The following is a 20,381-nucleotide window of genomic DNA, read 5'->3' as shown; positions in this document are numbered from 1 at the left end:
AGAGACGGGGTCTCGCTCTTGCTCAGGCTGGTTTTGAACTCCCGACCTCGAGCAATCCGCCCGCCTCGGCCAGGACTGCTGCTTTTAAAAATCCATTAGAAAGCCAATGTTTTCTAATAATTCTACTGACAGAGAATAAAACTACAATTTTTGTAAAATTCCAATTCTTCCCCCATCTCAATTCATTTATTTTTTATTTATTTATTTATTTTTTTTTTTTTTGAGACAGAGTCTCGCTTTCTTGCCTAGGCTAGAGTGAGTGCCGTGGCATCAGCCTAGCTCACAGCAACCTCAAACTCCTGGGCTCAAGCGATCCTCCTGCCTCAGCCTCCCGAGTAGCTGGGACTACAGGCACAAGCCACCATGCCCGGCTGATTTTTATATATATATATATTAGTTGGCCAATTAATTTCTATTTTTATGGTAGAGACGGGGTCTCGCTCAGGCTGGTTTTGAACTCCTGACCTTGAGCAATCCGCCCGCCTCGGCCTCCCAGAGTGCTAGGATTACAGGCGTGAGCCACCACGCCCGGCCTCAATTCATTTATTAATTCAAAAAAAAAAAAATTGAGAAATACCAACAACATACAAAAACACATATATTCCCTGCTTCAAAAAACAGGCAAGTATACACATGATACACTGTGAAGTCTAAGAGGTGATCTATGCACAGTTAGATGTGTGAGCACAAAAAAGGCTTCATAGAAGACCAAGAATATGAGAGCAGCTCACCAGGCTAAGAGTGGGGGAAAACCATTCTACTTAGAGAATAGAATGTGAGCCCCTAGGTGAGGCACATGGTATCTAGGTGCTTTTTAGGAACTTGGAAGGAAAAGTGTAAAATTGCATTCTATACCAGATAAAGCATTGCTTAGAGGACACTTAAGAGGCTTATGTGACTATGTTAGAATGGAACAAAGACTGAAAATCAAACATCTCAAATTCATTCTCAAAAATAAAAAAGAACAAACTGAAAGAATACTAGCAGCAGGTAAGTCATTTTGAATTCCAGTATCAAAAGACAAAGGTATTTTTAAAAACTCCCATAATTACAAAAGTATCTTGATATACAAGATGAAATATGGAAGTTTTGAAATAAAGCATGATGAAAGGGGTTAAATTTATAGTTTTTGTATGAGTTTAAACTTGTAAGGTCACCTTAAGATCAACTGTTACAATACATTTTATGTAAGCCTCATGATAGTCACCAAAATATAATCTATGGAAGAGACACAAAAAAGGCAAAAGAATCAGAGTATGATTATAACAAAATCAATGAATTACAAGATAGAGCAAGAAAGGGAAAGGGACAAAAGAACTAGAGGACAAATGTAAAACAATGAATAAATTGGCAATAATAAATCTTTCTCTATCAAAAATCTAAATGGAGTCATCCCCAGCCACAAAACTCATAGGGTAGTTTAGTGAAGAAAAAAATTACAGGATCCTACTGTATGTGGTCTACAGGAGACTCACTTTAGATTTATGGGTTAGGGTTTGGGTTACACTGACATTGAAGAGCTGTAAAAAGAGATTCAAAAGAAAGGAATGATTATGCTAGTATCAGATAAAATAAACTTTTAGGTCAAATAAAATGCCACAAGGGAAAGGAAGGACAATATATAGTGAGAAAAGGGTCCAATTGCCACAAAGTTAAAAGAATTAAAAACATATATGCACTAAACATCAGAAAAATAAATATTAATAAAGCAACCACTGAAAGAATCAAAGGGAGATAGAGATAGCAATACAAGGACAGTAGGAGATATACATGCTTCACTTGCAATAACAGATGAAAGGTCCAGACAGAAAATCTACAAAGAAATATGAGACTTAACCAACACTACAGGCCAAAGAGACCTAACCAACACACCCAAAGCACTTCACCCAACACAGCAGAATACACATTCTTTTCAAGTACACACAACATTCTCCAAAAACAAGACTTCACAAATTTAACAATCTTGAAATCAAGCCAAGTATCCTTTTTGACCACAGTGAAATAAAACTAGACATCATATCAGAAGGGAAATTGGAAAATTCATAAATATGTGGAAATTAAACATACTCTCAAACTAATGGGTCAAAGAAGTAATCAAAAGAAAAATTGGAAAATATCTTGACCCAAACGAACATAAAAACACAATGTATCAGGACGGGCATGGGGGCTCACGCCTGTAATCCCAGCACTTTGGGAGGCCGAGGCAAGAAAGTGGCTTGAGGCCAGGAGTTCAAGACCAGCGTGAGAAGCATAGCAAGACCCCATCCATACAAATAATTAAAAAAAAATTAGCCGGGTGTGAAGGCACGCACCTGTTGCCCCAGCTACTCAGCGGGCTGAGGCAGGAGGATTGCTTGAGCCCAGGAGGAAATTTTAACTAAAAATTGGGCAAAAGTGCTAAAAAGTTTAGCCCTTTGGAGAGCAGGAGATTTCACAGAGAAGGAGAAATAAAGACTGGATACACTTGACTTCTAAAATGGTCTCTTGGGAACGCAGACTGAGCAGGGAAAGTTTTTTTTCTGCCCAACCCAGTGTCCCACAGGAAAACCAGGTGCTCAGGGGCTAGAGTGACAAGAGGGATATGTACCTAATGAGCTGAAAGAGCTCAAAATAGATCCTATGCTCTCGTGCCTTAGAGTGTACAACCTTGGGCTGGACGGGATGTGCTTTTCATTTTGGAGTCCTACATCTGGCTTAAAGACCAATGCTTCAGTCCTTTCTACTGTCTTGTTTGGGGACAGAGCTTCAGTGTCCATCATTGACCATCCAGGGTAGAACTCAGAAATCCACACAGAGATCTTCTTCTCAGGGACCTGATACAGGTGAGCTGATAGCCCACTAGTCCCTGCAGGAAAGGTTCAGAGAAAATGAAAACCAAGAACATTTTTCCAAGATCACCTGACAGCCAAACCAATCTAACCCAGACCTGACGGATTGATGTGTTTGTTTCCCTAGTCTACTGATTACTTTGTCATTAATTTATTTAAGATGTTAAAAGGAGAAGTTTCTTTTAGAATGCAATGCAGGGATCATACTTGTCAAATAAGTGATGAGTATGGAAGTCCATTTGGATGAGGCTGAAGGAGGAGTTACAAAGTATTTTCCCTGTAATTAGAACATAGCTGAGGAGTTTTGCAGTAAGTAGGTAGGAAAATTGAATATGTGCAGAGTTGTGCAGTAAAGTGAAGGAGTTTTTCTTTTAGTTTTTAAGATGCAGTGCATTGGAACACACTAGAGTGTGCTCACTGGATTTGTCAAAAAGTGATCAAAACCTAAAGCCCAAGAATAATAAAGAAATGATGCCATGAAGAAAAGTGAGAAGAGCATCTGCATCATCTATCGGGCCATAGAAAAACATGCGTGATCAATAAATATGGAATATGCACAGGAATCGATCAGGTCAGGGGGTCCGATATGGTTTCCATGTGAAGGCAAGTAGATCAACAAAAATCTGCTCAGCGTGTGGGCTGGGCCCCGGAGTCTGGAGGTAACTTCAGCTCCACGCTGTTTCTCAACAGTTTGGTCTCTTGGGCTCTTCGTTTAGGTTGCATTCCCTTCTTAGCAGGGACTGGCCTCCTTCTGAAATCATTCAGAGAGACAAGTACTGCATGATCTTACTCATATGGAATCTAAAAGACATGATGTCTTAGAATTAGAGAGTAGAATAGTGGTTATCAGAGGCTCGGGCAAGAGAGGAAGGAGGGATGGGAGATGTTTGTAAAAAGTTACAGGATTTCAGTGAGGAAGAATAAGTTCAAGAGATCTATTGTACAGCATGGTGACTATATTTAACGAAGATAAAATACTATTCTTGAAAAATGCTAAGAGAATGGATGCTATGTGTCCTCACCACAAAAATGATAACAATGTGAGGTAGTGCATATTAATTACATATATTTTTTTCTTTTTTTATTCCAGCATATTGTGGGGGTACAAATGTTTAGGTTACGTGTGTTGCCTTTCCTCCCTTTCCCCCCGGAGTCAGAACTTCAAACATGTCCATCCCCCAGATGGTGCACATCATACTCCTCCTCCCTCCAATCTGCCTGACACCCGATGAATGTTATTACTATATGTGCACTTAATTGTTCATCAGTTAAAACCAATTTGATGGGAGTATACATGGTGCTTATTTTTCAATTCTTGAGATACTTCACTTAGTAGAATGGGTTCCAGCTGTATCCAGGATAATACAAGAGGTGCTATATCACCATTGCTTCTTGTAGCTGAATAGTACACCATGGTATACATATACCACATTTTATTAATCCATTCATGTATTGATGGGCACCTGGGTTGTTTCTACAACTTTTACCTCTCACAAAAATCAATTCATGATGGATAACAGACTTGAACCTAAGGCATGAAATTATAAGAATTCTAGATGAAAACGTTGGGAATACTCTCATAGACATTGGCCTAGGCAAAGAATTTATGAAGAAGACCCCAAAGGCAATCACAGCAACAACAAAAGCAAATGAATGGGACCTGTTCAAATTACAAAGCTTCTGCACAGCCAAAGAAACTATCATGGGAGCAAACATACCTTTGCCTTTTAATATTTTTGCTGGACATTAGGGGATATGCCAGGAGTTGGAATGTCTTGCAAACTAAGGAGGTTATTTCTTCTTCACTGTCCCTTACAGACTACCTGAGTTTGTTGGGTCGCCCTCCCTTTGAGGTCCAATTAATTCTTCTCTCTCTTTATTAACTGGGCAGATTTTTAAAATATTTCTTTAAACACGAGGCAGAAAACGGCCATACCAAAATCAAGCCTCGAGGTTAAATGTATATGGGAGATGTCCAAACTCCCATATGGAATTTCTGAGCACCATTTCTTTATTCTCTCAGGAAAAGATAATTTGACATTGACAACTTGCCTATATTCCATTGTTTTCTACTAGTGTGACCGGGAGTTAGAAGAGCATGGGAGTAACATGTCCCTGGGAGGGCACGGTGTGCTGCCTGCATGGATGCATTAGGGTGTGTGTGTGTGTGTGTGTGTGTGTGTGTGTGTGTGTGTGTGTGTACGCCTTAGGGCAGCTTTCAGAGAAAGGGCAGCTGGGCTCTGTGCTCCAGAGGTTCTCATACCATAAAGGCTACGATTCAAGGCAACAGCAGGAAACAAAGGGGGCATGCATTGCAATTCCTGGGACACCTTTGTAACTATATTAATAAAGTACAAATGCAACAACGTCTGGATAGAGGGACTCCTTGTGCCTTCAAGTTTCATAGGCAGGAGGCCACCTCATTCCTCGACATCCTCAGACACCATCTGTCATCACTCTGCTCTTGCTCATTTCCCTACCACACTGGCTTCCTTGGAGGCTTTGAACACCTGAAAGGAACAGTTTCCTTGGGGTCTTTCATGGTCATTTCTACTGCCTCGCTCACACTTCTGCAGAGAGCATTGTGTCTCCATCCTGTCTTCATCATGGTCTTGGTTGAATTGTCACCTTGTCTGGTGCTCTTTCCTAGATACCCAGTAAAAAAAAAAAAAGAAAGAAAGAAAGAAAAGAAAAAAAATCAATGGTTTCCTTTTTATCTATTTCTTTTTCTTCGTAGGATTCATCACCATCTAACGCAACATGTGGTGAATTTTATTATTTGCTTGTATTTTGTCTCTGGCCGTTAGATTGCAGGGACTTTTGTTTCATAGCATCGTTCATTCATTGTCTAGACAGTGCCTGGAACGTGTCAAAATTTACTTTATATTCCTCAAATGTGTGAAAGATTTTCTCATTAAAATTTTAGAAAACAGGCCAGGTGAGGCGGTTCACACCTGTAATCCTAGCACTTTGGGAAGCTGAGGCAGGAGGACCACTTGAGCCCAGGAGTTTGAGGCTACAGTGAGCTATGATGAGGCCACTGCCCTCTAGCAGTGACAGAGTGAGACCCTGCCTCACACTAAACAAACAAACAAGAAAGAAAAATCCTTTAGAATATACAGTCTCAGAGAAAGGCTGCGAGTGGGGCAGAAATTCTTATTGAGAGATTCTAGGCGATCCCCTAACAGGGACCAGATCCTCGCACAAAACGTAGAAATTAACTTCCTGTAGAATGGATGTTACCAGAGGCTGGGAGGGCTGGGGTGAGGGGTGGGGAGATGTTGATCAGTAGATACAAAATCACAGTCAGATAAGAGGAGTAATTCCAAGAGACCTACTGGACAGCATTGTGATACCTATAGTTGATGATATATTATATTCTCAAAAACTTCTAAAGGAGTGAATGTTAAGTATTTTCACCTCAAAAATGATGACTCCATGAGGCAATGGAGATGTCAGTAATTAATAGCTAGAGTTAGCCACTACGCAATTTTTATATACCTCAGAACATCATGCTGCACAAGATACTTACAATTTTACTTGTCAAAGGTAACAAAAATTTAAAAATAGAAAATAACTTTTTGACTTTAAAGTACAAGTGATAGCACTTCTGACAGGTTTCTAATGCAAGCATGTGTCATGCTCTCTTTCTCACTCTTAGTATTCCCATCATTACCAGATGGAGCCAGAAAATGACACACGCATTTCAGAATTTCTTCTGCTGGGATTTTCAGAGGATCCAGAACTGCAGCCCGTCCTCTTTGGGCTGTTCCTGTCCATGCACCTGACCACCGTGCTCGGGAACCTGCTCATCATCCTGGCCACAATCTCAGACTCCCACCTGCACACCCCCATGTACTTCTTCCTCTCCAACCTGTCCTTTTCTGACATCTGCTTGGTCTCCACCACTGTCCCCAAGATGCTGGTGAATGTGCAGACACAGAGCAAAGCCATCTCCTACGCAGGCTGCATCACCCAGATGTACTTTTTCATACTCTTTACGGGGCTGGAGAGCTTCCTCCTGACCGTGATGGCCTATGACCGGTTTGTGGCCATCTGTCACCCCCTGCACTACATGGTCATCATGAACTCCAGGCTCTGTGTGCTGCTGGTCCTGGTGTCCTGGATCATGAGTGTCCTGAGTTCCTCCTTAGAAAGCTTAATGGTATTGCCGCTGTCCTTCTGTACGGACTTGGAAATCCCCCACTTTTTCTGTGAACTGAATCAGATAATCCACCTGGCCTGTTCTGACACCTTTCTCAATGACATGGTGATGTATTTCTCAGCTATCCTGCTGGGGGGTGTTTCCCTGACTGGGATCCTCTACTCTTACTCTAAGATAGTTTCTTCCATACGTGCAATCTCCTCGGCCAAGGGGAAGTCCAAAGCCTTTTCCACCTGTGCATCCCACCTCTCGGCTGTCTCCTTGTTTTACTGCACAATCCTGGGGGTGTACCTCAGTTCTGCCGCAACCCACAACTCCCACTCCAGCACACCAGCCTCGGTGATGTACACGGTGGTCACCCCCATGCTGAACCCCTTCATCTACAGCCTGAGGAATAAAGACATAAAGAGGGCTCTGAAACAATTCTTCAGAGGGAAGCAGTAAAAAAAAAAGACCATTTTCCAAGAAGTGTGTGTGATTTCAGTACTCTAAGCCCTAGAGCCTGAAATGGTGATTCATGACTCAGATTGTGCAAGTAGAATTTGCTCCTTCTGTTTATTTCCTCATGTTTCAATTTCTTTGATCTTAACTGCTTCATAGGATTTATTCTTATATAAAGATTCCTGCTCTATGGATATCCAACTGATCTTCTCAAAGTTACTTTCAAACTACAGTTCAAAACAATTTGGAGATTCCTATTTATCTCACACTGTATTATCCCTATAGAATCAACCACATTTGACAAGTATAAGATCATTTGTATAATTTTATTGTAGACAAATATCTAATACCACAGATGTTCACTTTTGAGTTTGTCATTCCTGCCTCTTTCTGTTTTTATTTCAGCATATTACAGAGGTACAAATGCTTTGGTCACATAAATTGTCTTTGCATCACCAAGTCAGAGCCTCAAGCATGCCCATCCCCCAGATATTTTCTTTTTTGTTTTCTGCTATATGGCTTTTTTTTTTTTTAATTTCAGAATATTACAGGGATACACATATTTTGGTTACATAATTTGCTTTTGTACAGTTTGAGACAAAGTTATAAGTTTGCTCATTACCCAATTAGTGTGCATCATGCCCACTAGGTGTGAATTTACCCATGCCCTTCCCACTCCCACCTGCCTGACACCCTATGAATGTTATCTCCATATGTGCACATAAGTTGTGATCGATTTGTACCAGTTTAATGGTGAGTACGTGTGATGTTTGTTTTTCCATTCTCATAATACTTCACTTAGAAGAATGGGCTTAGGCTCCATCCAGGATAATACAAGAGGTGCTAGATCACCATATTTTATGGCTGAGTAGTACTCCATGGTACACATATACCACATTTTATTAATCCACCCATGTATTGATGGGCACTTGGGTTGTTTTCACATGTTTGCAATTGTGAATTGTGCTGCTATAAACATTTGAGTGCAGATTTTTTTTTTATAGAATGTCATTTTTCCCTTTGGATAAATACCCAGTGGTGGGATTGCTGGATCAAATGGTAGTTCTACTTTTAGTCCTTTGACCTTTCTCCATATTGCTATCCACAGATGTTGTACTAGTTTGCAGTCCCACCAGGGGTGTTTGAGTGTTCCTATCTCTCCACATCCATGCCAGCATTTGCTGTTTTTGATAAAAGCCATTCTCCCTGGAGACAAGTGATGTCTCATTGTGGTTTTTTTTTGTTTTTGTTTTTGTTTTTTTTTTGAGACAGAGTCTCGCTTTGTTGCCCAGGCTAGAGTGAGTGCCGTGGCGTCAGCCTAGCTCACAGCAACCTCAAACTCCTGGGCTCGAGTGATCCTTCTGCCTCAGCCTCCCGGGTAGCTGGGACTACAGGCATGCGCCACCATGCCCAGCTAATTTTTTATATATATATCAGTTGGCCAATTAATTTCTTTCTATTTATAGTAGAGACGGGGTCTCACTCTTGCTCAGGCTGGTTTTGAACTCCTGACCTTGAGCAATCCGCCTGCCTCGGCCTCCCAAGAGCTAGGATTACAGGCGTGAGCCACCGCGCCCGGCCCTCATTGTGGTTTTGATTGTCACTCCTTCCTCTATCATACCTGACTGCTCATCCTGTGTTTTATAGCTGTCATGACATTTTAGTGTCCTGATTAGCACCTGTCTTTTATTCTGCTCTGTACCCACAGTGCTTGCTATATTCCGTAGCACAGAGTAGGAACACAAAATTTGCTCATCAAATACGTATTCCCAATGTAGTCTATACAGAAAGAAAAATGTACAATAAATCAACTTCATATGGCCCTGGATTCAGAGACGACGTTAATAATGATAAGCAAAAGTTTCAGTCAGACGTATGATTATTATGGACATTTGTTTTGATGATGCACATTATTCATTAAAGTGTGGAAGCTGGCCGGGCGCGGTGGCTCAGGCCTGTAATCCCAGCACTCTTGGAGGCCGCGGCCGGCAGATCGCTCAAGGTCAGGAGTTCGAAACCAGCCTGAGCAAGAGCGAGACCCCGTCTCTACTAAACATAGAAAGAAATTAATTGGCCAAGTAAAAATATATAGAAAAAATTAGCCGGGCATGGTGGCGCATGCCTGTAGTCCCAGCTACTTGGGAGGCTGAGGCAGGAGGATCGCTTGAGCACAGGAGTTTGAGGTTGCTGTGAGCGAGGCTAACACCACAGCACTCTAGCTCGGGCAACAGAGTGAGACTCTGTCTCAGAAATAAATAATAAATAAAAATAAAAAAATAAAAATAAAGTGTGGAAGCTTGGTGTCCATGTGTAATGAGGCTTGTTCATCCACGTGAATGTTTTGGTGTCACAGTCTATATTGTTGCATTGTATCATCTTGCTGTTTCCACTTAAAGTTTTCCAGAGCTACCCACAAATATGGCTCCTTCCATTGTTCTAACAAATATATCCTCCTTTAAAATTTTTTTCATAAGCATTTGAGTGCAGGTAAGTGAATAATATGTGTATTCACACCATCATCAGTTGTGTTATTTTCACTTTTATACTCTAAATTCTCTCAAATCTTCATGATCAAAGTATGACTCATATAATACCTTCAATTTCCGCCCATGATTGCCTCTGGGAATAGAGACTTATCTCAGAGTCACAGTTTGTTCCTGCAGAAGCACATATGTCCCTCCAAACTCGCCTCAATTATCTAGAAGCAATCTAAACTTATTTTTCTGTAAACTAGAACACGAACCTCAACATTGAAATGGAATAAACTGACCACAAATTGGCTCAGGACAGAAGTGCACTACTGGCACACGTGACAACATGAATGAGCCTTAGAAACACAACCCAGAGACTCACAGCTAAATACAGTCTCCTGGGGAGGCCACTCCCCCCCCCTGGTCCCATTAGACACTAATGGCATTACGCTAAACAAATTGATTTTAGGATGTCTTCCTACACAGCAATAGTTAACTAATACAATCATTGGAGCAAACAGAACTGGGGGCAGTTATAATAATCTGCCATTTCTATTTTTGACATTTGTTCTGATATTTGAAGACAGCGTCCATAATTACTGTGTGATTCAATTTTATTTCAGATAACTGCATTCAAAAGTGACGACACGGAGAGTTGCTCCCAGGTAACAAGGAGCAGTTGGAAGGAAACGCATGTTTGTGCAGGAAAAGTTGTGACCCTGAGTCACGTGAATGGCCTGGAATTCAAACGCACTTGTGAGCCATCCTTTAATCACGAAGATCGAGGAGGCTCCTGAGGCTGAGAGAAATAGAATGGATGGTATTGGTATTGTTCATTCATTGTGATGATGACAAAATTTAGAAAAGGGGGGGTGATATGTCATTGATGGCAATACAAAGAGCCATGTTTTTAGGTAGCACTGGACATTTTCAAGCAGAAACGGGACGATAATTCAATTAAAAAGATAAAACCCACCAAGCAAACCTACACTCCACTAAATAAACCCCTCACGCATGGATGCCAACAGGTGGCTGTGCAACTTGAAAAAGAAATATTTTGCATAATAATGCAATATGTGGGCCGGGCGAGGTGGCTCACGCCTGTAATCCTAGCTCTCTGGGAGGCCGAGGCGGGCGGATTGCTCGAGGTCAGGAGTTCGAAACCAGCCTGAGCAAGAGCCAGACCCCGTCTCTACTATAAAAATAGAAAGAAATTAATTGGCCAACTAATACATATATATATATATATAAATCAGCCGGGCATGGTGGCTCGTGCCTGTAGTCCCAGCTACTCGGGAGGCTGAGGCAGGAGGATCGCTTGAGCCCAGGAGTTTGAGGTTGCTGTAAGCTAGGCTGATGCCACGGCACTCACTCTAGCCTAGGCAAGAAAGCGAGACTCTGTCTCAAAAAAAAAAAAAAAATGCAATATGTGATTGAAAACTTTGCTTCATCACCTTTGTGGTCCTCTGCCACTTTATAGCCACAGTGGGTGAGGCTACTTGTTCAAATTTGTCTTTTGTGTAGACTCCACTTGGAGACATGCCATCAAGAACCAGTTTTTAAAATGTGGTATATGTATACCATGGAGTACTATTCAGCTCTAAGAAACAATGGTGACATAGCACATCTTATATTTTCCTGGTTAGAGCTGGAACCCATACTATTAAGTGAAGTTTCCCAAGAATGGAAAAACAAGCACCACATATACTCACCAGCAAATTGGTATTAACTGAGCAGCACCTAAGTGGTCACATAGGTACTGCAGTAATAGGGTATTGGGCAGGTGGGAGGGGGGAGGGGACAGGTATATACATATATAATGAGTGAGATGTGCACCATCTGGGGGATGGTTATGCTGGAGACTCAGACTTGTGGGGGGAGGGGGGAAATGGGCATTTATTGAAACCTTAAAATCTGTACCCCCATAATATGCTGAAAAAAAAAAAAAAAAAGAACCAGTTTTGCCAGTGACTGTGGTGAGCTTTGTGGACATGAGCAAGAGAACAAGACCCCAACGAGAGACTAACACTCAATGACTAGTTATAAAATACTAGTATGTTAAAGTCTACATTTCAGGAAAAGCAGTTAAAATAGGGTTATAAAAATGGCAGTAGAAGTGCAAGTAAAAAACTATGGTCTCAGATTTTCTTACACTATAAAATTATTTAGGCATCAAGCAGAACCTTGGAGGTAAGCAAGAATTAATAAAATAAAAGTAAAAAAAAATATGAAAAGAGAGAAAAAAAATTTATTTAGGTGTCCTCAGTTACTAAGTGTATTTTTTTCTAAAGGAGCAGTACAACTCATGAATATTCCTTTAGTAAAACTTAAAGAGGAAAGGTGATATGACAGATGCCATGTGAGAAAAAATTATACTTTAATAAATTCATGTTGTCTTATGAATAGGAATTTCCAGGTATTTCTGATCCAAGGTTGGGAATAACATTGGGGAAAAAATAGGAAAACAACTAAAGAAAAAAAATTATCAGATATCAGAATGAACAAAAAGCCTAAGGAAGTAAGTTATTTCAATTGTATAGAGATGTCAATGTAAAAAAAAAAAGTGGAAATTGCAGGAAATAAATAGAAGGACTAGATTCTACTTTCACAATCTGATCAAAATTTCGCAGTTTCTGGCTCCAAGGCTTTGAGTTCTACAAGCACGGCTGTTTCTTCAGTTGCAACACAATTGGTCCTTTTATAGCTTCCCTCAGATGAATCGTTTCAGAGCCCTCTTTATGTCTTTATTCCTCAGGCTGTAGATGAAGGGGTTCAGCATGGGGGTGACCACCGTGTACATCACCGAGGCTGTTGTGCTGGAGTGGGAGTTGTGGGTTGCGGCAGAACTGAGGTACACCCCCAGGATTGTGCAGTAAAACAAGGAGACAACCGAGAGGTGGGATGCACAGGTGGAAAAGGCTTTGGACTTCCCCTTGGCCGAGGAGATTGCCCGTATGGAGGAAACTATCTTAGAGTAAGAGTAGACGATCCCAGCCAGGGGACAACCAGCCAGCAGCACAGCTGCAAAATAAATCACCATGTCATTGAGAAATGTATCAGAGCAGGCAAGGCGGACCACCTGATTAAGCTCACACAAGAAGTGGGGGATTTCCATGTGTGTGCAGAAGGACAGCTGCGCCACCATCAAGCTTTGTAACAGAGAATGCAGAGCGCTGATGACACCAGACACCACAACCAGCAGCCCACAGAGCCTGGGGTTCATGATGACCGTGTAGCGCAAGGGGTGACAGATGGCCACGAACCGGTCATAGGCCATCACGGTCAGGAGGAAGTCATCTAACCCTGCAAAAAGCAACAAAAAGTACGTCTGGGTGATGCAGCCTGCATAAGTAATGACTTTACTCTGCGTCTGAATGTTCACCAGCATCTTCGGGATGCTCGTGGAGGTGAAACAGATGTCCACAAAGGACAGGACAGAGAGGAAGAAGTACATGGGCGTGCGGAGGTGGGAGTCTAAGATGAATGCCAGGATGATGAACAGGTTCCCAAACACGGTGATCAAATACATGGTGAGGAACAGTCCAAATATGAGGGGCTGCAATTCTGGTTCCTCTGAAAATCCCAGGAGAAAAAATTCTGAAATCCGTGTATTATTTCTTGGTCCCATGTGTTCTATCAGTGAAGAGAAAACTAACATGATTTTTTCTTGCTGAGTTGCTTGAGTTCTTTATAGATTCCAGTTAACAGCCCCTTATCAGACGGATAGCATGCAAATATTTTCTCCCATTCTGTAGGTTGTCTATTCATGCTAATGATTGTTTCCTTGGCTGTGCAAAGCTTTTTAATTTGGGCAGCTTCCATTTATTTATTTTTGTTGTTGCCTTGATTGCTTCTGGGGTCTTCTTCATAAATTCTTTGCCTAGATCAACGTAAAAAGTCGGCAAAAAACATGAACAGAAACTTTTCAAAAGAAGATAAACTAATGGCCAACAAACATATGAAAAAATGCTCAGCATCTCTAATCATCCGGGAAATGCAAATGAAAACCACAATGAGATACCACCTAACTCCAGTGAGAATGGCTTTTTATCAAAAAGTCCCCCCAAAAAACCAAATGGTGGTATGGATGTGGAGAGATAGGACCACTCGTACACTGCTGGTGGGGCTGCAAACTAGTACAACCTCTACGGAAAGTAGCATGGAGATACCTTAAAGGACGAAAAGTAGAACTACCATTTGATCCAGGAATCCCACCACTGGGCATCTACCCAAAGGGAAAAAAAAGACATCCTATAAAAAAGACACTTGCACTCGAATGTGTGTAGCAGCACAATTCACAATTGCAAAGATAAAAGTCTCATTTGGGAATATATGACATTAGGTCCCCCTGTTCTGAGGACTGTTCATGCCCCACAAAACACACACACACACACACACCACACAACAGCCTCCTGGAGCATGCTCCCAGCATGTCCCTCTCACCCCCAGCCACGCTGATTAGGAAAAGAATGGACGCAAGGCAAACTGTCAACGTCAGATGATATTTCCCCTGATGAATGTAGAGACAGGCAAATTCCAGATAACCTCCCATGGATGTCCCATCAATGCTCCATGATGATATGGCCATTTTGGGCCCTGGATTTAAAGAAGCATTTAAAAAATCTGCTTAATAAACAGAAAGCTAAAATGAGCATGGTAGGAGGAAAAATACTTAATATACTTAGGCGGTCCCTGAGGAATTGTAAGGAAGAGAAAGTTTGCTGGGCTCTGCAGGCATTCCAACTCTGGTTTTATCCCCTTGATGTGGAGAATAAGTAATAAAGCACAAGAAATTTATCTGAAAGAGAAAAGAGGGATGTCTATACAATGTCAAGTCACCTTGCAGATTGCACACTGCATTAGGAAAATGAACAAGAGGAGTCAACACACCAGTTCACAAAAGGAAATAGGCAAAAGTAGAGAATTTGGAAAGATGAAACAGTCAAAGATTTTAATAAATGATATTAACTGCAAATCTTACGGGAATCAGAAAACCAGGTTTTGAATCTTAGATCTACCACATAGTGGCTGTTTGAACTTGTAGAGCAGACCCAAGTATTCTTTTTTTTTTTTATTTCAGCATATTACGGAGGTACAAATGTTTAGGTTACGTATATTGCCCTGGCCCAATGTGAGTATCTTCTCCTATATAGTGGGAATAGTTGTATCCATCCCCTGGGGCGGCCAACAGACTTAGTCGATATATCTAAAAAGCTTAGCATAGTTCCTTCCTGTTAAATGAACAGTTATCACTGGTGATGATGACATGAGGCTAACTTTGTCCTTCTACTTCTCAAATGTCATCATTCCTTTCCCACCTCTCATTCTCCAATTCCAGATCTTTCATTTATTTATTTATTTAGAGACAGAGTCACAGGCTGGAGTGCCGTGGCATCAGCCTAGCTCACAGCAACCTCAAACTCCTGGGCTCAAGCGATCCTCCTGCCTCAGCCTCCCAAGTAGCTGGGACTACAGGCATGCGCCACCATGCCCGGCTAATTTTTTCTCTATATATTTTTAGTTGGCCAAATAATTTCTTTCTAGTTTTAGTAGAGACGGGGTTTTGCTCTTGCTCAGGCTGGTTTCGAACTCCTGACCTTGAGTGATCCACCCACCCCAGCCTCCCAGAAAACTAGGTTTACAGGCGTGAACCATTGCACCTGGCCATAATTTATTTTTTTATTTCAGCATATTACAGGGGTACAAATGTTTAGTTTACTTATATTGCCTTTGCCCCACCTGAGTCAGAACACTCATACACGTCTGGTGGGACTGCAAACTAGTACAACCTCTGTGGAAAGTAACATGGAGATACCTCAAAGAGCTGCAAGTAGAAGTACCATTTGACCCAGCAATTCAATTCCTGGGCATCTACCCAAAGGGAAAAAAAGGCATTCTATAAAAAAGACATCTGCACTAGAATGTTTATAGCAGCACAATTCACAATTGCAAAGATGTGGAAGCAACCCAAATACTCATCAATACAGGAGTCAATTAATAAAATGCAGTATTTGTATATCATGGAGTTCTACTCAGCCACATATTTTTTAAAATTATTTTTAATTTTTAATTGATACATGAGAATTATACATATTAATGGGGTACATAGTGATGTTTGCATACATACAATGTATAATGATCAGATCAAAGTGGTTGGTATATCCATCATCTCAAAGATTTGTCATTTCTTTGTGTTGGGAACATTCTATATCCTCCTTCTGGCTATTTGAAAGCATATAGTATATTCATCTTATTGTTAGTTATGGTCATCCTACATTGCTATAAAACAGCAGAACTGTTTCCTCCTATCTACCTGTAATTTTTTATCCATTAAAGTAACCTTCCCCTACACTTCCCAACTGCTCGTTAATCTTCTGTTCTACTTTTTATTTCTACGAGATCAACTTTTTTTGGTTTCTGCCTATAAATGAGAACATGCAGTGTTTTTAACTTTTTGTTCCTGGTTTGTTTCACCTAACACAGTGTCCTCCAATTCCACCCACGTTGCTACGAATGATTGGATTTCATTCTTTTCATGGGTGAATAGTATAACATTGTGTACATATATATATATAGATACACACACCACATTTTCTTTATCCATTCATCTGCTGTTGGACACTTGGGCTGATTTCCTATCCAGGCTACTGTGAATAGTGCTGCAATAAACACGGGGGTGCAGATGTAGCTTTTAAATTATGATTTCCTTTCTTTTGTATAAATGCCCAGTAGTGGGATTGCTGGATCACAGGGTAGTTCTCTTTGTAGTTTTTTTTTTTTTTTTTGGAAACTTCCATATGGTTGTCTACAGTGGCAGTACTCACTTACATTCCCACTAACAGTACATAAAACTTTCTGTTTCTCTACATCCTCACTAGCATTTGTTCTTTTTCCTCTTTTTGATAATAGCTATCCTGAGGTGAGATGATACCTCATTGTGGTTTTGATTTGCATTTCCCTGATGATTAGTGATGTTGAAGATTTTTTTTTTTTTTTTTGTATATCTGTTGGCGATTTGTATGCCTTCTTTTGAGAAATGTCTGTTCAGATTATTTGCCCATTTTTTTTTTTTTTTACTTGGGTTGTTTGTTAGAGTCTCTCCCAACTACCCCAGGCTGGTACCAATGGGAAAGACATTCACATTGACCCAGAGAGATCTTTCTATATTACAAAGATGATCACCCAAACTCTGGACATAGCCCCCCATGACTCCTCACTGGAAAATGAAGGTATTTAATAATGTTCTGTAGCTTCGAACCCCCAGTCCCTGTGACTGACCCGTTAGCTTAAATTTCACACTGTTCTGCCCCCGCCCACGTTCATTTCTCAAATATTGAACTTGACTCCCTTTGGAAAACTTAATTTATTCTTTCAATACTGCCTGGAGTCATCTCCTTCATGAACTTTTTTTTTAACATCTCACAGTTCAACAACACTTGCAGCATGGCTTACTGTAGACATATGGATTGCAACGGTGTTGCCTCTACTTAATTCCATTTCTTTTTTCACTTCTAGACTGTGAGAGCTGCCAACCATGTAGAAATGTACATATCCCTCTCCTCACCGCCTGACTTAGTTTCATTGGCAATGGAAGGTGAATAAATATACATTGTATGAACAAATGAGAGGATGGAGTATCCCAGAAATTTCTGATGAGGAGAGAGAAAGAAGAACTAGGGAGATGCTAATGTAAATGTGAAGAATATGCTAGCAAAATATTTTCCATATTCAGAGAGCAGGACCTATTAGGGGGTCCGACAATGGTTTGTGAGAATTAAACAGAATAGAATGAATAAAATGCAAAAGAAAATATTCGAGTGCATCATACATAGTTAAGGGTACTTACAAAAGTGTTTCATGATACTGTCTTTGTTCAACCTTTGTGTGCGTGTATGTGCATGTGTGTGTATTTGTGTGTGCACATGTGCTTGATCACAATGTAAAAGATAATTCTTAGTCTGGGACATACTCATAAAGTTTGGAATCCACTGCAGTAAAGGAAAGAATAGTTTTTTTGTTTGTTTTTTTTTTTGAGACAGAGTCTCACTTTGTTGCCCAGGCTAGAGTGAGTGCCGTGGCGTCAGCCTCGCTCACAGCAACCTCAAACTCCTGGGCTCAAGCGATCCTCCTGCCTCAGCCTCCCAGGTAGCTGGGACTACAGGCATGCGTCACCATGCCCGGCTAATTTTTTCTATATATATATATATTAGTTGGCCAATTAATTTCTTTCTATTTATAGTAGAGACGGGGTCTCACTCTTGCTCAGGCTGGTTTCGAACTCCTGACCTCGAGCAATTCACCCGCCTCGGCCTCCCAGAGTGCTAGGATGACAGGCGTCTCATTTTTCTTAATGTGGCATTTTTTTCTTCTTGGGCTTTGAGTTTTGGTCTCTTTTCTGGCAAATCCAATGGGCACAATCTAGTTGTGGTTCTGTCTCTCTTTCAACGTGCAACGGCCTCCTCGGACGATACTCTGTAAAAGTCTACACATGCCAGGACAGTCTATGCTCTCTACCCATGTGACTAATCGCTGGTGACATTACATCGCTCTTGCATTTATTTCCTCGCACTCTGCCTATTCCATTATCGTGTGAAATCCAAGCGGGATAGGACCTCACCTGCTTAGCTCACTGCTGGGGTTTCACGAAGTTGTGCATTTCTACAGAAACACATCTTAAGAGATTAAGACTATTTTAAATCAAAGGACTGGCAGGGAAAACAAAACCCGAGGACATACAGTGAATTCGAAACTGTATTAAAGAAAACTGAATGAAAACCTAAAATAAATGATCAAAGGAAAGATATAAAATAACAGCTATTAGTTACATCACTGTGGGTCTCTAATTCAAGATTAACTTGGCAAAGACTTGGAAATAAAACAATATAAAAAATGTACTTTTTAAAAACAGTGGAGTAATCAATATCTTAAAGTTATCATTTCATCTTATATAAATTTAAATGAATTAAAACTTGCTCGGAAATCTTGAGGTAAATGCAAAAGAATATGTTCTATATAGCAGCATAAGATGCCCACTATTTGAAAATATATATCTGATCACAAAAATGGAAAAAAAATTGGTAATAAAAATGGTGTGTGAAGTAAGGTGGAAATATATATAAAAGGCAATTTATTGCCACTAAGAATTTAGAAAGTTTTTTCTTTTTTTTTTTTGTTACTTTTTTAGAAAGTTTTTTTTTTTTTTTTTTTTTTTTTTTTTTTTTTTTTTTGAGACAGAGTCTCGCTTTGTTGCCTAGGCTAGAGTGAGTGCCATGGCGTCAGCCTAGCTCACAGCAACCTCAATCTCCTGGCTCAAGCAATCCTTCTGCCTCAGCCTCCCGAGTAGCTGGGACTACAGGCATGCGCCACCATGCCCAGCTAATTTTTTTTTTTTATTATATATATATATATTAGTTGGCCAATTAATTTCTTTCTATTTTTATAGTAGAGACGGGGTCTCGCTCTTGCTCAGGCTGGTTTCGAACTCCTGACCTCGAGCAATCCGCCCGCCTCGGCCTCCCAGAGTGCTAGGATTACAGGCGTGAGCCACCACGCCCGGCCTAGAAAGTTTTAAAAACTATTCTAACCTATCTAAAAAGCAGAGAGACAGGAAATGTATACAATATGACCAACTGATAGAGCCGACCACACAAAACTGATAAACTTTCCATACGTTCCCCTCCAAATAAATCTATAAATACAAAAAACGAACCAAATGGCAAACTGCCAAGTGGGTAAATAATTCCACTTCTTATGCTTCAAAGAATGCAATCGAAAGCAAGAATAAAGACACTGCAAACCCACTTTATAAAAGCAAAGCTGTCACACTGACTATTTGCAGTAGAGAAAGGAAATGTCTAACAAATTCACAGACGTACTCAGCCTCACAAGAAAGGAAACAATTGCAAAGTAAAGCTTATTATTATAATACTTCTTTTTATCTGTTAAATAAGCATTTTTTTTTTCATCCAAATACCCAGCATAAGAATAGATACCACAAAATTCACAAGATTGGAAGAATAGGCTCCATATGTAGTCACCATCAAATTGGCACTGACTGATCAACATTATAGTGCTCACACGGTAGTAATATTCTGCAGGGATTAGGGGGCTGGGGGGCGGTAAATTCACAACTAATGGACATAGTAAGCATTGTAGAAGGGAAGGGCATGCCTCTAATCCTCGCTTGGGTGAGACAAAGACATAAATTGTAATCAAATGTTTGTACCCTCATAATATCCTAAAATAAAAATTAAAAAAGAATAGATACCACAAAATGGATGTAGGACTCATGAACTACTGTGGCAAGGCAGTATTTGCAAGCAATGCATTGGTTTGGATCTTTTAATGAATACAGGAACAAACTCAAATACACCCAATATTAAAACTTTTTCTAAGAGTAAAATCTCTCACTTCACCGCATAACTGTCCACACTCAATTTTCTTACTCCCTTAACTGCAAAACTCCTCGAATATGAT

At 40.5% G+C, this 20,381-nt stretch overlaps 2 protein-coding genes across 2 annotated transcripts; one reads left to right on the top strand and one right to left on the bottom strand.

Moving 5' to 3' along the window:
- Window positions 1–6,495: 6,495 nt before the first annotated feature.
- On the top strand, window positions 6,496–7,460 carry LOC142860996 (olfactory receptor 7A17-like). The gene has a single exon (XM_012790548.3). It carries the CDS (start codon window positions 6,508–6,510, stop codon window positions 7,435–7,437), a length of 930 nt encoding a protein of 309 aa, XP_012646002.3. The 5' UTR covers window positions 6,496–6,507; the 3' UTR covers window positions 7,438–7,460.
- A 5,155-nt stretch (window positions 7,461–12,615) lies between these two features.
- Window positions 12,616–13,533, bottom strand: LOC105885430 (olfactory receptor 7A17-like). The gene has a single exon (XM_012790342.1). It carries the CDS (start codon window positions 13,531–13,533, stop codon window positions 12,616–12,618), a length of 918 nt encoding a protein of 305 aa, XP_012645796.1.
- Between the last annotated feature and the right edge of the window lie 6,848 nt (window positions 13,534–20,381).

This window comes from Microcebus murinus, chromosome 27, assembly GCF_040939455.1.
Source record: "Microcebus murinus isolate Inina chromosome 27, M.murinus_Inina_mat1.0, whole genome shotgun sequence".
In the NCBI taxonomy this organism is placed as follows: domain Eukaryota; kingdom Metazoa; phylum Chordata; class Mammalia; order Primates; family Cheirogaleidae; genus Microcebus; species Microcebus murinus.
Note: the sequence above shows the minus strand (reverse complement) of the source record. Positions and strands in the feature narration are given on the sequence as shown.

Coding starts and splice junctions, on each gene's coding strand:
- LOC105885430 (XM_012790342.1), bottom strand. CDS start 13,533: ATGGGACCAAGAAATAATACACGGATTTCAGAATTTTTTCTCCTGGGA.
- LOC142860996 (XM_012790548.3), top strand. CDS start 6,508: ATGGAGCCAGAAAATGACACACGCATTTCAGAATTTCTTCTGCTGGGA.